At 38.3% G+C, this 14,055-nt stretch overlaps 1 protein-coding gene across 1 annotated transcript; it reads right to left on the bottom strand.

Moving 5' to 3' along the window:
• Positions 1-887: 887 nt before the first annotated feature.
• On the bottom strand, positions 888-11,426 carry LOC139722766 (TAF6-like RNA polymerase II p300/CBP-associated factor-associated factor 65 kDa subunit 6L). Its single transcript, XM_071634052.1, has 10 exons — positions 11,220-11,426; positions 9,540-9,626; positions 8,234-8,384; positions 7,770-7,826; positions 6,495-6,592; positions 5,662-5,835; positions 4,545-4,669; positions 2,661-2,793; positions 1,962-2,084; positions 888-1,661 (listed from the first exon to the last, which is right to left on the bottom strand). The coding sequence occupies exons 1-10, from the start codon at positions 11,412-11,414 to the stop codon at positions 888-890; spliced, it is 1,917 nt and encodes a 638-aa protein (XP_071490153.1). The 5' UTR covers positions 11,415-11,426.
• Positions 11,427-14,055: the final 2,629 nt, after the last annotated feature.

The raw sequence follows: 14,055 nt of genomic DNA, 5'->3' as shown, positions 1-14,055 counted from the left end.
GATGCCTTGCTGCTGTTTTCCCTTTTTTTGCTTTTTTCACAAAGAATTAATATCAAATAATTTCGTTTCCTTTTTCTTGTTTTTGCGGGGGGGGGGGGGGGGGGGGGGGGGCTAGGGAGGAGGAACATCGGTCTCTTTTACATGGTGCCTCACTGACATCACTCAAAAATACTTTGTTTGGACTACCTGGCAGAACAAAAGTGACAAAGGATGAAAGTCGTTCCCAGTTACTCATCCTCCCTTTGCTTACATACTGCTGTCATTTGTTGAAGAATCTTAAACACAAAAAACATCGCTTTCGGATCATGATTACATACGAAATGAATACAAATTATGAATAGGCAACTCTACGGCACAGAATTCCTCTTAGATGGGAAAAGAAAAGACTGAAATCTCACTAGTAGTGGTATTTTCCTTCATGGCATCTATAGGCTTAAAATTTGCTAAAAGTTTTTCCAGCTGTAAGGACTCAATAACCACTGGACTAATATTCACAATAACAAATCTGTTTACTGTGATCTACAAAAGGGCAAATACATGCCAAAGTGTTGCTAAAAAAGGGACCCTATTTTTTTCTTTGAGCAAAACAAGACAAATAAGCATGAAATTATGCAAACAACCAAACTTGTAAAAGTATTTGTAGTTTCCTTGATTCGTGTGCATTAATTTTCCAACAGTTGTCCTGTCTGTTTAACATCACGATATAAAAACCTCAACAACAGGAGACTCAAACATCAAGGCTTTTCAATTACACTTTGGCCTTCAATAGGAGATAGTGTTGAATATTGCAAGAACATCTACCAAATATAACTGAAAGCACTGGTCCACGTTACCAGAGAGCTACCTGTTTGGCAAAAAGTAGAGAGTCAACAAGACATCCAGGGGTGCTAGAGCGTTGCATGTATGCTTGGGAGGTTCCTGGTGGACGGCATTCCCAATCTTTTCACTTTCGTCCTCTTGGCCTTGCCTACTGGTGGCATTTTGATGCTCACTTGCCAGACTCGGCTCTCTAACTGCGGGGCACTCCCTCTCTTGGCAGGATGTTTCAAAAGCTTTGTTGGCTGGAAGGCATCCCTCACCCCACCCGAACGGGTCCGGAATCGTTTGCTGGTCTTGCCCTGCCTTGTTCTGAGGCTCTGCGACCTGTGCGTTGAGCTGCCGGGCTTCGGTGGCCGACTCTGTGGTTTGGGCTTCGCCTCCTCCGCCGCGTCCACCTTCGACCGGGGTGGGGGAGGAAATGTATTTGTGGCGTTTGGCCGATGGCGCCTGAACATGGTCCCATCGAAGGTGACCCGCTCATTGACGAGTTCGTTCAAGGAGGCACTGTGTTCGATTCGCTTGTCAAGCTGGGAAAGCACTTGCAGCACGTTGACCTCAATACCGAGTCTAACGCTCAAGCTGTCCCCAAAATATGAGTAGAGTTCTGTGTATAGCTCAACAAAACCGTTCGCCCTTGCTTTCTCCACGGACTTTTCCTTGAGGGGCGGAGTAAGGCTCCCCGACGAGGACAGCGAGCGCAGCTGGATAACGCGACTGGCTGTGCCAAAGGCAAATTCTGGCAGGTGGCGCGGACTGTCGCAGGGAGAACTTATTTGGCTGGGCAGCTCCGGGTCAGAGACACCCTCGTGGTACTTGTAACGAAGTAATGTTTCAGCAGCCATCTGGAAAGCAAAAGAAAGTGAAGGAGAAATTAATGAAAAAGTGATAAATATCAATAATGCCACCAAACTAACTTTGAGTAACATCAGTGAAAAGTCACAATTTACAGCAAAACTTTACAATTCCCTAACTTCCCTTATTTGTGTCCAATTTTGATCAAATTTTCTCAAATGTGCATAAAAAATTTTACTCTTGCTTTTCTGACTAACTTTTAACTGGATTGGAATTCCCTTTTAACTCAAAATCACCAGTGATATGCAGCATTTGCAAATTAAAGTACACAGATGATAAGTTTCACTTACCAGGAGAGCCCCATGGACCTTGTGTCCATCTGCCTTGACCTGTGAGATGGCCGTTTCCTCCAGGACTTGCTGTAAGGTGACCCAGTATGTGGCCAGCTGTGGACACAGCACCTCTTCAATGGCCTGACAAGAATTATCATGATACAGTCGACTCCTGTTATAACAAAGTCCTTGGGACTGGCAGTTTTCTTTCGTTACATCAAAATTTTGTTATAACTGAACAAATAATGTACGTAAAGATATATAGCTGATGATTTGGGGGGGGGGGTGAATATTTACTTCTTTGTAACTAAAATTTTAGTATAACCTGTGTTCGTTAAAGTGGGAGTGCACTGTAAAAAAAAAAAAAAAAAAAAAAAAAAAAAATCACTGCTTGTGCGTTTGTGTACTCTTGCTGAAGGGCTGTAGAGTAATGACTATGGCTTAAACCCAAAGCATGCATATTGCAAGGCAAGTGTGCCAACCATAATACAAAAAACATATCACATAGCATGACAGCTTGGGTGCAAAGTCGAAAACAGGAAACATGTCCACTTTAAGTAAGTCATATTCTACACGGACAACGAACCTGCATATAACACAAACAGGGTATATGTGAAAGTACATGATGGTAACATATCTGTCTTTTGTAAATAATACATTTTACATTTGTACGCATGAACATACACAGAAAAACAAAAATATCTATGACAGTCTTACTTGGGGTCCAAGGGCTATGAGTCCCATAACTGCCCCATAGTATGTGCACAGCGGCCTGGCCGGATCATTCAGCACTTCCTGGAGTGCTGTCAACATTTGCTGGTAGAACTTGCTCTTTGAATCTTTGGCACATCTGAGTGGAGGAAAAAAAGCAAAGTGGTAGTTGCATTGATTAAAGTGCATTCTGATTCCTATGCCATTACAAATTTAAGTGAGAGAGCATCATGAATGTAGGTAAATGCAACATGTAGAACATACAAATAGATTGATACATAGACTGATGTCTTTAATGTAAAAATCATGTCATAAAACTTTAAATTACTTTAATATTTTTTCCTCTTTGTCATCAAATAGTCTAAAAACAGAAATGGGCTGATTTGTGAAATATAACTCCGGAGGTAACTCAGTCATAAAAGGGGAGAGAAATTGTTATATCAAAAGACCCAGGCTATGACATGAGGAAGATCACCTAACATGTCAAAGCCAAAAAAAAAAACTAGATATATCGCTACGGCGACTGATATGCCTCCACCATAATGCATGATTCTCCTAATAGGTCTATAGTACAATGTCTTGACAATGTGTGATGACAGTTTCACACAATTGGCAAAATATTAAAATGACAGGTGTGCCACAAATGTGCTGAATGTTCACTTTCCTAGAACTAGGTTCAATTGGATGAATGATTAAAATGTCAGAGTGCAGGTATTTGGGGAACTAATGATTTTTACTTGACTTTTGACCCTTTCATAAGTTTATGCATTGAGTAATTTTCAAGGTATTGAGAAAAAGTATAATTTCAGTATCAAATGGGAAAATAGCATTATCTAAACCTGGCCTTTGACCTTTGACCTCACAGTTCCAAAGAGAATCACTGTTAGGTTGAACATGCATAAATATGTAAGTTTCATGATGATATCTTGAGTTACTTTTGAGATATGGAGGAAAAAGTGCAATTCAGCACTTTCACTTGACCTTTGACCTTTTGGCAAGAAACTTCCCACAGAATATATATTGGGTAATACATGCATACATCAAGTTAAAAAAAAAACCAAAAACCTTCAGGCATTGCATAAATATAAGGAAAGTAGTGATATTTTGAGGAGTTGACCTTGACCTTTGACCCCCTGACCTTTGAACCAGGACCCCCAGCTTCCCTAGATAATCACTGCCCATTGGAACAAGCATATATACTAAGTTCCATGAAGATACCTTGAACCATTTGCGAGATATGGAGAAAAACATGAATTTTCAACCTTTTTTTTCACAAAATAACCTGTGACCTTTGACCCCGTGACCCTAAAATTCAAATAAAGTATTATCCCCCCAGGATATACCCTCATACCAAGTTTGATGTAAAACCACCACACTGTTTTTGAGATATCAACAAAAACAAAACGGGACGGACGTACGACCCGAAAACATAATGCCTCCGGCCACTTCGTTGGCGGAGGCATAAAAAATAATAATAATAATAATGTGATGTCAGTATAGAGGGAAAAGGCATTCAAAACCAAGATGTCAACCTCACGAAAGACGTAAATGCCAATCAAAGTATGTACAACTGTGCAACTATATCAGTCAAATCATCACATCAACTTCAGAAAAGTTTTGTCTTGTGTGTGTGTGTGTTTTCTTTTTGTTTTTTTTGCGAGTACCATTGAAAGGTATCTAATGTAAATGTAATCTGCCAAACTACGGATGCCAACCTCAGAAAGAAACCTTATTTTGATTTATAAATGTTTATCGCAGTTATAAATATTTGCAATTATAACCAGTTGAGAATAAAACATATCAACTTGGGGAATGACTTTCATCTGTGAGTGTCTGTTTGTTTGTTTTGAACAGTGAAAGGATTACAAGGATACTCTCAGTGAAGCGCACCTGAGGATGGGTTGGAGAAGTCTGGCAGCAAAGTCTCTCAGCCCCCAGTGGTCATTCAGTGGGTTGATGGACACTGCAAGTGGCTCAAGGATGCAGTACATCACCATGGAAACCAGCTGGATCATCTGCAAATGAAATGAATTACAGGCACAATGATAATGATAATAATCAACAATGCTTACATAGCGCATAACACATAGCGCATATGTCTCTATGCACTCAAGAAAAGGAAAGAATATAATAGCATATACAATTGCAATTGCAATGGTATCAAGTTCCATGTTCGTTTAGACTGTAAAAAGATGCAATTTCAAAGCAGACTTGAATTTATTGATGTTAGTAATTTGTCTTGACTTCTGGGGTAGATTATTCCATAGAGTAGAGGCCTTAGCTTTATGAATCTTAAGATTCCACATGACATTGAAGTGGACATAACATTGATAAATGTATGGATTACAAGGGAAACCCACATGAAAGACGGCAGGGGGGAAATATGGGTAAATCATTAAATATCTAAATCTATAGATATGATACTAATTTACACTGATTATTGGATTAAATAGAAAAGAATAAAAATTCAAAGTCTTTGTGCATCTTGAAATTCAGAAAAAAAAGAAGAAAGACCTGATGGCAATTCAGATCAGGTTCCATACGAAGAAAATAAGTTAGACGAACATCATGAATTGCCTCTAAGGCCTGAATGCAAGAAGGTGGTACAAATGAAACCATGGTTTAAACCATGGACAAAAACCATGGAGCGCTAAGTGTCGCACGGAATATTTCGTTATGAAATCAGTCTTTTCGTCGATGAAATTATTATTTTGTAACGAAATGACATCATTTTGTAACTAAATGAACATTTCGTCCACAAAATGATAACTTCCTCAACGAAATGGTCATTTTATCGACGAAATGACCAATTTTGTAATATATAATATAAATATTCTGTGCGACACTTGGCGCTCCGTGGTTTTTGTCCATGGTTTAAACCATGGTTTCATTTGTACCACCTTCGTGAATTCAGGCCAATGTGTTAATGTCTATCTGGACAGTCTTTGGGGACAAAGAGTATATATAGAGACTTTTTAGAGTTGCAGATGAAGTCAGAGTTACTCACATAGGGTCCTAAATAGAGAAACTTGTTCCTGACAAGCGCATCAACAACATAAAGCAGCCCCTTCAGTTGATGTAGCTCAAGACTGACTATTTTGACCCCTTCCGAGACAAAGTTGACAAGAGAGGGCAGCAAACAGGCTATCTTGCTACTTGTCTGAAGATCGTTCAACAAGGTCTGGATACAGGGAGAGAATAAAATGGCAGAAAATTACAAACATTTGAGGAACTCCTTCGAAACATGAATACAATCACTTTATAGAACTTAGCACCGCACCGAGTACAACTTTTGGAACTTGTTAAAGTAATTACACCTGATTTTTCCAATAATTTCCTACAGATTTCAATTGCACATCTTATAGGATATCATACCTCGCTGTCATTAAGGTGGGGCAGGTGCAGAAACTTAGACTTTAAAGCAGAGTCACATAAAGATGATAGAATCATTTGAGCTATGGGAGTGGCGTAGAATACTTCAGGTCAGCTGGAGAGATAGGAATACCAATGTATGGATTCGCCTAAGAGCAGGAGCTTCAGTAGAAGGAGACATGCTTGCCCATTTAGGTAGATGGAGCTGTCTATGTATGGACATTGGAAACACCAATCAGACAGCCTTATTCAGATAATGGTAGAAGGAGAGGAAGAGGAGAAGGCCAAGCCAGGATGTAGGAAAACAGGATGGATTTGACAACATCAGGAAGTGGACGAATGGAGAAATGGCCGTGGCAAGAACAAGAGCACAAGAAAATGTCGACATTTCTATGAGGACTATAGCAATGCAGCAGCAGCAGCAGTTTAGGAGAAAGTGAAGCCCTGAGTGGACAGGAATAGACCTACCTTTGCAGCCTCATTGTCTGTCCCAAGAACAGCCCTGACCAGCTGCTGGTAGTAGATCACCTGATCTGATGACAGCATGTCCTTTGTGTGCAAAAGACCTGATCATGAAAATCACAAAGCAGCATTCAAAACTTGATGGTACATCACTGCTTTCATGGTTTCTGAAAGAATCAGACCTTCCTTCTCTTTCATTTTTTATTTAAGAACCAAGCCTCAAGGAATGCACTACAACTCCCTGAAGCATATCACCCAGTCATGAAATAACAAAGAATCTGATTATTTGTTGTGAAGAAAAAGAAAACAAAACATCTCATTAGAATGTCTTCCATCATCTCCTGCTCTCATTATCTATAAAATTATGAGTCTTACACAAGTGCCACCATCACTTTTCCCAACACACACAATTTCAAGTCCAGTAAAATTGCCATTCTTACAGTAGAAAATCAGACTACTGGTATTTCTTAAATATGGACATAAAAGAGGTACCATTAGGTGACCAATTGTTTTCCCAACTAAGTCTCATAAACCTTCCAATTACACAAAGCAAATGTTCAATTGAACAAGTCAAAAATAAAACTGAGCCCTCTCTCTTCAGATGTATGGCTTACAAACATGCAATGAATATAAATGAAGCAATGAAGCATTCAAATGAAAATACTTATGATAAAATGCTTAATTACAGACACTGCACATACTGCCAATATTTACTCAACTGTCCAACAGATAGGTAACTTTCAAAGAGACCACAGAGTATGTAAAAGTGCTTTATTTGATATTTACAGTACCTCATTGTCAACAACATGCTACACCAGATTAATGTTCCTAATAACTAGAAAAAATATATGTTATTTGTCTCTTTCTGTTGGGTGGCAACTTATTGGCCAATTAGCAGAATTATCTACAATGCTGTTAATGACCGGGAAGTATTAATACTAACACATTTCAACTCTCTACAATGAAAACAATGTGAGACCATTTCTGTGAGAGCAATACCTTGTACCAGGACCAGTGAAATAAATGAAAAAAAAATCATAGCATAGAAATCTAGAATGATGTCATATCACTGGTTTTGGCAATGACATTCATAAGGTGTATTCTATACTTGCTTGCTTGAAGAGGGTATGTACCAGTACTTCAAGCTCCATATGAGTGTGGGTGGTTTCATGGTAAGGATACATAGTGTGCCATGAAACCACCCACCAAATGTTCTACCACCATGGAAACCGTCAACGAATGTACTCTACAAGATGCCATGACACTAAATCTTGCTCTTACCTTGGTCGCTATGTGATGCTGATACTTTGTTCACACCCTCTATGGTCAGCCAGTTTGCTGTAAGCACAAAAGAAAATTTGTCAGCTACAACTACATGGATGAGACTGGCAAAAATGAATACAAATCTTGTCTTTGACTTGAGGGCTCCCTTTGTTACTCCATTGCACAAAGATACTTTTAACCATTAATATGATTATATATACAACTTACATCCATTCATTTGACTTAACTGAAAAGAAAATAATGTGCATTCTCTGCACAAGAAGTTCAAAGCCAATTTGTATATTAGTACTGCATGTGACTTATTTCATTTTAATGCTACATCTTATTCTAGTACAGGTGTATCTATTTTTTCTTGTTTTAAAAAGGCTTACTTAAAACAAAGGTTTTGATTAAAAAATGCATGAAATTACAGTAGTACAGCATATCTGCCAAAGACACATGGACTGTGGAGCGCAGCTCACCCTTCAGAGATGTTCTCCCGTTGTCGAGGGGCGTCTTCGTATCCATGGCAATTTCTGAGAGGCTTAGGTCACGATCTTCAGCAAAGTACAGCTCTGTATCTTTCACTTGCCTGAATACAGAGGGCTCATTTGAACCATATCCATGAATGGGCTGCAAGGTAGAAATACATTAGGGCAATTCCGCGGTTAGTAACGTTACATTTGAACAAATTTAGATATTTCTTTTTACTACTAAATTTCCATTTATTCATTTCAAGTCAAAATTATGTCAAAAACAAGTTCATCCTTCCCAGGTTTATGATACAGAAAAGAATGAATACAATCCGAGAAATATTAGAATTGCTATGGCAACTTAAAGGGCTGGTTAGTAACGTTACGAAAAAAGGACATGACAAAAAAATCAATGTCTTGTTACAAAAAGTGTGCAAATATTCAAGTTACTTCAAAGAAAGTGTTGCATTAATTTCAATTATTGCATCATAGCAAGTGTTCACGCAAATTTTTTTAGCAGTTCGACCGATAATTTCTTAGCTAGACCCCCAAAAGCATGGTTAGTAACGTTACAGTTAGTAACGTTACATTTGTCCGGAGTAATTCCGCAGGTCATTTCACCCTTTTGTAATTGACAAAAAAGTCACATGACTTCTGGAATATTTAAATGTATTCATCTTTTACCCTTTAGCAAAACTTTGAGGAAAAAATTTCAAAGGAACCCACTGTAATTTGCATTTAAGTGAATTTCAGCATCCCCAGTCCCACATGTACATTTTAAATGATGTTTTAGATCTCGCAAAATCAATAAATACGAAAAATAAAATCTACTGAATTTGAAAGACCTTAATGATTGGTGAACATCCATGGCATTAGTTGATACCTATATTAAAGAGTAAGATAAAGAGGCACATTTCTTTTATCCATGTCATGTCCACCTAACTGCGGAATTGCCCATTATCATTATCTGAGCATTTTATTTTCTTTCTTTTGTTTTTCCCTGTTGCCAGGCTATTTTGCCAGTCTACCAATGAACATTCATATAGACAGAAGTGGGTGGTGATAACAATAATTGATATTAATAATGATAATAATAATAATAATAATAATAATGATAACAATAATAATAATAATAATAATAATAAAATACAATAATCATCATCAAAGTCATAATCATAAATCCCATTGTTCATCATAATTTTTATACAGATCGAATAAAGGGTATCAAGACAAAAGTGCATTAAACTTTACTTTATGACTACAATCAATCTCATGACACATGACATACCGTACTCTTGATATTGGCATATCCTACCTCTACATCACTCCATCGAAGAGCCTTATTGAAGTCTTCTGTGGTCATTCGCTTACGCTTACTGTGCTTCATAAACTGGGCGCTGGCCTGGGTGTACAAGCAAAAGAGAAGAAGACGAAAAAGACAAATGATAAGCTTTTTTCTCTTTATAGTTGGTGCTGATGTGAAATCTTATAGCCACTCCAAACACATACATGACACATGTATCATTGCACAATTAAGTTTAACATACACTGTACACAACATAATATTTATATGCATTTTCCTTGCGCTTTCAAAATTCCATTTTCCTTTAGATTATTTCCATGATACTGTAAAATGTATGCCATTACTTCACGTATCAGCCAAAAAGATGGATACCTGGTAAAGCAGTGCAGGCTATCCAACAGACAGCATTTAGCAGCAATAATGTTTACAGTGCAGTGCCACAGCACAGTGCAGTGAATGGATGGAATAGGTCTAGACTACTGTAAAACGAGGAATTTTCGCGTGCATTTTAATTTCGCGAATTTCGCGAGCGGCAAGATTCACGAAATTAAAATGTGCGCGAAAGTTCTTGTCTACACTATATGCATTGAAGGCCAGTGGCAGTTCGCGAAAATTTCATGCCGCAAAAAAGGCCGTCGGCTCCAATTCGCGAAAAATTCATGCCGCGAATATATCATGTTTTACAGTAACTGCAACCAGCAGCCCCAACGTACAACGTACAGTGTTGGGGCTGCGCCGTTTTGGCATCGATATTTTAATGTTGTACCAAACGGGTGCCGTTCCGGCGCTGTATTTCCTTAATTTTTCAACAAAAACTACTGGGAATACTTACATGGGTCGACTAAACCTAAATGATTCACATCGGCGACTGTTTGATGCATTTCATTGCTTATGATGCAGAAAATGCTGTCTTATAAGGCAAATATCTTCAGCTCACCAATGCTCACTAAAACTCACAATCACTTGCACATGCGCACACAATGCATTCAGTGCAGCGCATTGACAGCTGTATTACTCGCTACATGATGCATATTCACCGTGCGATGATGCATTATTCATATCCTTTTGCGTCCGTAACGTTGACGTCATTGTTTACGCATGCGTAGATGCGTACTGATGGATATACACGTTCAAAATAGCAGCAAAGCTCTCCACTAGGGCAGACCGCCTACTCCTAAAAAATGTGGAAAATTATGCAGTTTCCAGATAAATTGGTGAGAAGGACCAAGGCAATGGGGTAGTGTATATTTCATTTTATATTGTCACTGTGTTTATGATGGACATTTAGCCATGGTTTATTTGTGAAGTTGCCGTATATGTGGCAATAGGGAGTTGTTCGTGATTCTCACTTGAACGAAACTGCGGGGTAGCCGCCAGGACCCCGCCGCAGAGCGGCGGGTCTCCGGGGCTAGTTTTACAGTAGAGTTTCTATATGAAGTCTTCCCATATTCATATCCCCCTGTAGAACTTGCTTTGCAACAAACAGCTCATGAACACATGAAAGTTATGGCTAAATTTCACACTAAATAACTTCACGCAGTTATATTTCACATACTGTAGACAGGAGAACAAGCAGGGATGAGGATTCTGTGGGATAAACCAGCGCGTTCGGGTCGGTGCGGTTTAGGATCAGGAGGGATGGTGTTTATTCATTTATACGACATAAACATTAATATATGGGACTGAGCAAACCTGCACTGCCTCCCGAAGTCGGTAGCACACATCTTCAGCTAAAGTTGCTGCTATTTCGTCAGAGACACCATCAAAACCAGCAGATTCCGCCATGATCTTGATCGAGTCTTTTGAAAATAAGGCATACTTCTTTTCATCTACAGTTTTTGATCTGTCCTCTTGCTTAATCTGCGGCTTCGCCTCAGTAGAATTCATCACTGTGTTCACCTTCCCGCTGTCAGCCATGTTCAAATGTTAGCGTTGTAAGCATGCAATCAGACGGGGTGACGGGCGTAAAGCGTCCGGATCCCTAGCTGCCTGCCCTGTAAAGCGCAGCCAGCTAGCCGCTGGTACCAACAATCTGACCAGCGCCAGAGAACGACTGACTTTCTAGGAGTAGGAAGGCGAAGGAAATGTCTCCATGAAATTGATAAATGTCGCAGTCCTGTATTATTTTTGGTATTACATGGCGCATCAAATAGTCACCACTTTTACTATGTACAGTTGATCTAGATAGAATAACCGTGTAATCTGACTTCAATTGCAACAACCAACAAACATGTCAAAATTTTCCAGTGGTAGAGAACATAAGCAAAAACCAAAGGCTAACCCTCGTATATGTGGAGTCAGAAGGATATTGGAGACATGATAAGAAAGATAACTGAATGTATCCTATATCAGTGCAGTATTGATCTCTTCTGGCATTGAAAAAATCGGAAATTATCTTTAAAAAGTGACAATATGTACATTCCAAACAGCAACTAAAGTAGCTATGAATAGAAAATCAAACTTGATGTTATTATACATCACTCTAGCCGTTGTCATCGTTTCATCATGTTGGGGTTACACAATATACTAAAACAATATGCCTGTTGTGTCGTAGCAATGATGCATATTCGACGAGTTCTAGATTAAAACACTATTACTTTGTATTGATCAAACATTTTTTTTTTTCATTTTGTTTTCCTATGAAAAATTGATAAATCCTTTAGGCCCTATTTTAATTATGTCTTACATTCAACCGGAACCCACAACACGCAAATATGATGTGTTTGTATAAGGTTTGTATCTATCGAATCTACTTTTACTGTATAACCATTGTTTATCATCTGATCATTTTGTCATGTAAACATTTATTTTGCGATAAATGCAGAAAACTACCTGCAAACAAGGCACAAAGGCACACAAATAAACATGCAATTCACCAGGCAGTAATTTCGCAAACCAAACATTATTAAACTTTTTTCTATCCCGACTTACATTGAATTGTCTCTTCATATCGGTCGGGGGTATGGATCTCCCTAAATACAAGGTGGGGATGCCATGTATAATCATCCTCCTCCCAGGTTTCAGGGAAATATATCTTTTTACTACATTACTAGTCGTATTCTTCCGGGGTTATCGTAATTATGATTATCACTCTTCTAAGTCTTTTTACCTCTTCTTCTTCTTCTTATAATCATTATTATTATTATTATTATCATTATTATCATTATTATGTTATTATTATTATTATTATTATTATTATTATTATTATTATTGTTGTTGTTGTTGTTGTTATTATTAGTATTATTGTTATTATTATCATCATTATTATTATCATCACCATCATCATCATCATCATTATTATTTTTCTTATCCTAATCTTCGTCCTCGTCACTTCGCTTTTGTATTCCATACTTCTGATCGCTAAATACTAGTACAATTTTTTTCTGCCTCTAATGGGAACGTCATTAGATATTTATCGAGAGACGCATACAACGGGGGATGGAGTAAATTCATAAATCTTACTGCCAGAGTATTATTATTATCCTCACTATCTGTATCATTGCTTGTCTTGTAATATATAACACATAGTAAGCAAGCCCCTTTAAAGGGGATGGCTATAGTAACTGATCAGTGGGAATCAGTGGGAATGCTGGAGGATGATTGTTCCAATCCTTCTGGGATTTATTTAAGAGGACATTATATATCTATTGTTGTGTGAAACTTATTTGCTTCAGAATGGTCTCGTATTCAAGTAATGTGTAGTTTAATGTTGCCAGGTTAGCGTGCCTGGTCAGTGACGGGGCATTAATCTGCACATTACTTGAATATGAGACCGTTCTGAAGCAAATGATTTTCACACAACAGTAGATATATAATGTACTCTTAAATGAATCCCACCAGAATTGGAACAATCATCCCTCAGCATTCCCACTGATTCCCACTGATCGGTTACTAGCCATTCCATTTAAGAGCGCGTCAGCGTTTGCGCTAAAAACAGCATTGCACAACATTGAACCATTCGGTTACCATATCACTGAATTTATTTAGGGATATGGTAATATTTCTAACTTTTATGATTGAAAACTTTCTCAAAATTCCACCAAAAGAGTGCACCAGATTGTTGAATTTCAATTCTAAAAATTCAAATATTCTCTGGAGGAGGAGGAGGAGGAGGAGGAGGAGGGGGAACTCCATCCTATAACATCTTCCCTCCTCAAGTTCCATCGCCATTAACTATACACAGTGAAAAGACGCGAAAGCAGAAATATGATGAAGTAATTCATGTTCGAATGGCCTCAATACTTGTTTCTCAAGCTTTTCATTTAGTTAACTTTTCTAAATATTTCCCCCGAATAGATTCCAGATCGTTGAATTTCAGTGTGCTATTTACGCAGAATGCAAAAGCTCCGTCGTGTGGGTGGGAGATAGTCCCTCCCACACCCTCCCCCTTCTGACCATCTCAAAATGCTGTGAATTAATGTCAGCATTTAAATGTAGAATTCTACACATATTGTTCTACACCTAGCAATCAATTTGCTCAATATAAAAATCTTGCAACCATGAAACACGCACTATCATACTAAGTCAT

This window comes from Diadema antillarum, unplaced genomic scaffold, assembly GCF_040938485.1.
Source record: "Diadema antillarum isolate AM-2024a unplaced genomic scaffold, OU_Dant_1.0 scf00000171, whole genome shotgun sequence".
In the NCBI taxonomy this organism is placed as follows: Eukaryota; Metazoa; Echinodermata; class Echinoidea; order Diadematoida; family Diadematidae; genus Diadema; species Diadema antillarum.
Note: the sequence above shows the minus strand (reverse complement) of the source record. Positions and strands in the feature narration are given on the sequence as shown.

What these genes read in the sequence shown, in the direction of transcription:
- LOC139722766 (XM_071634052.1), bottom strand. Translation starts at nt 11,414, where the DNA reads ATGAATTCTACTGAGGCGAAGCCGCAGATTAAGCAAGAGGACAGATCA. An exon ending in AGCATCACATAGCGACCAAG is followed by an intron (nt 6,593 to 7,769) that starts GTAAGAGCAAGA and finishes TTTCATGATCAG; the next exon opens with GTCTTTTGCACACAAAGGAC. An exon ending in CAGACAATGAGGCTGCAAAG is followed by an intron (nt 5,836 to 6,494) that starts GTAGGTCTATTC and finishes CCCTGTATCCAG; the next exon opens with ACCTTGTTGAACGATCTTCA.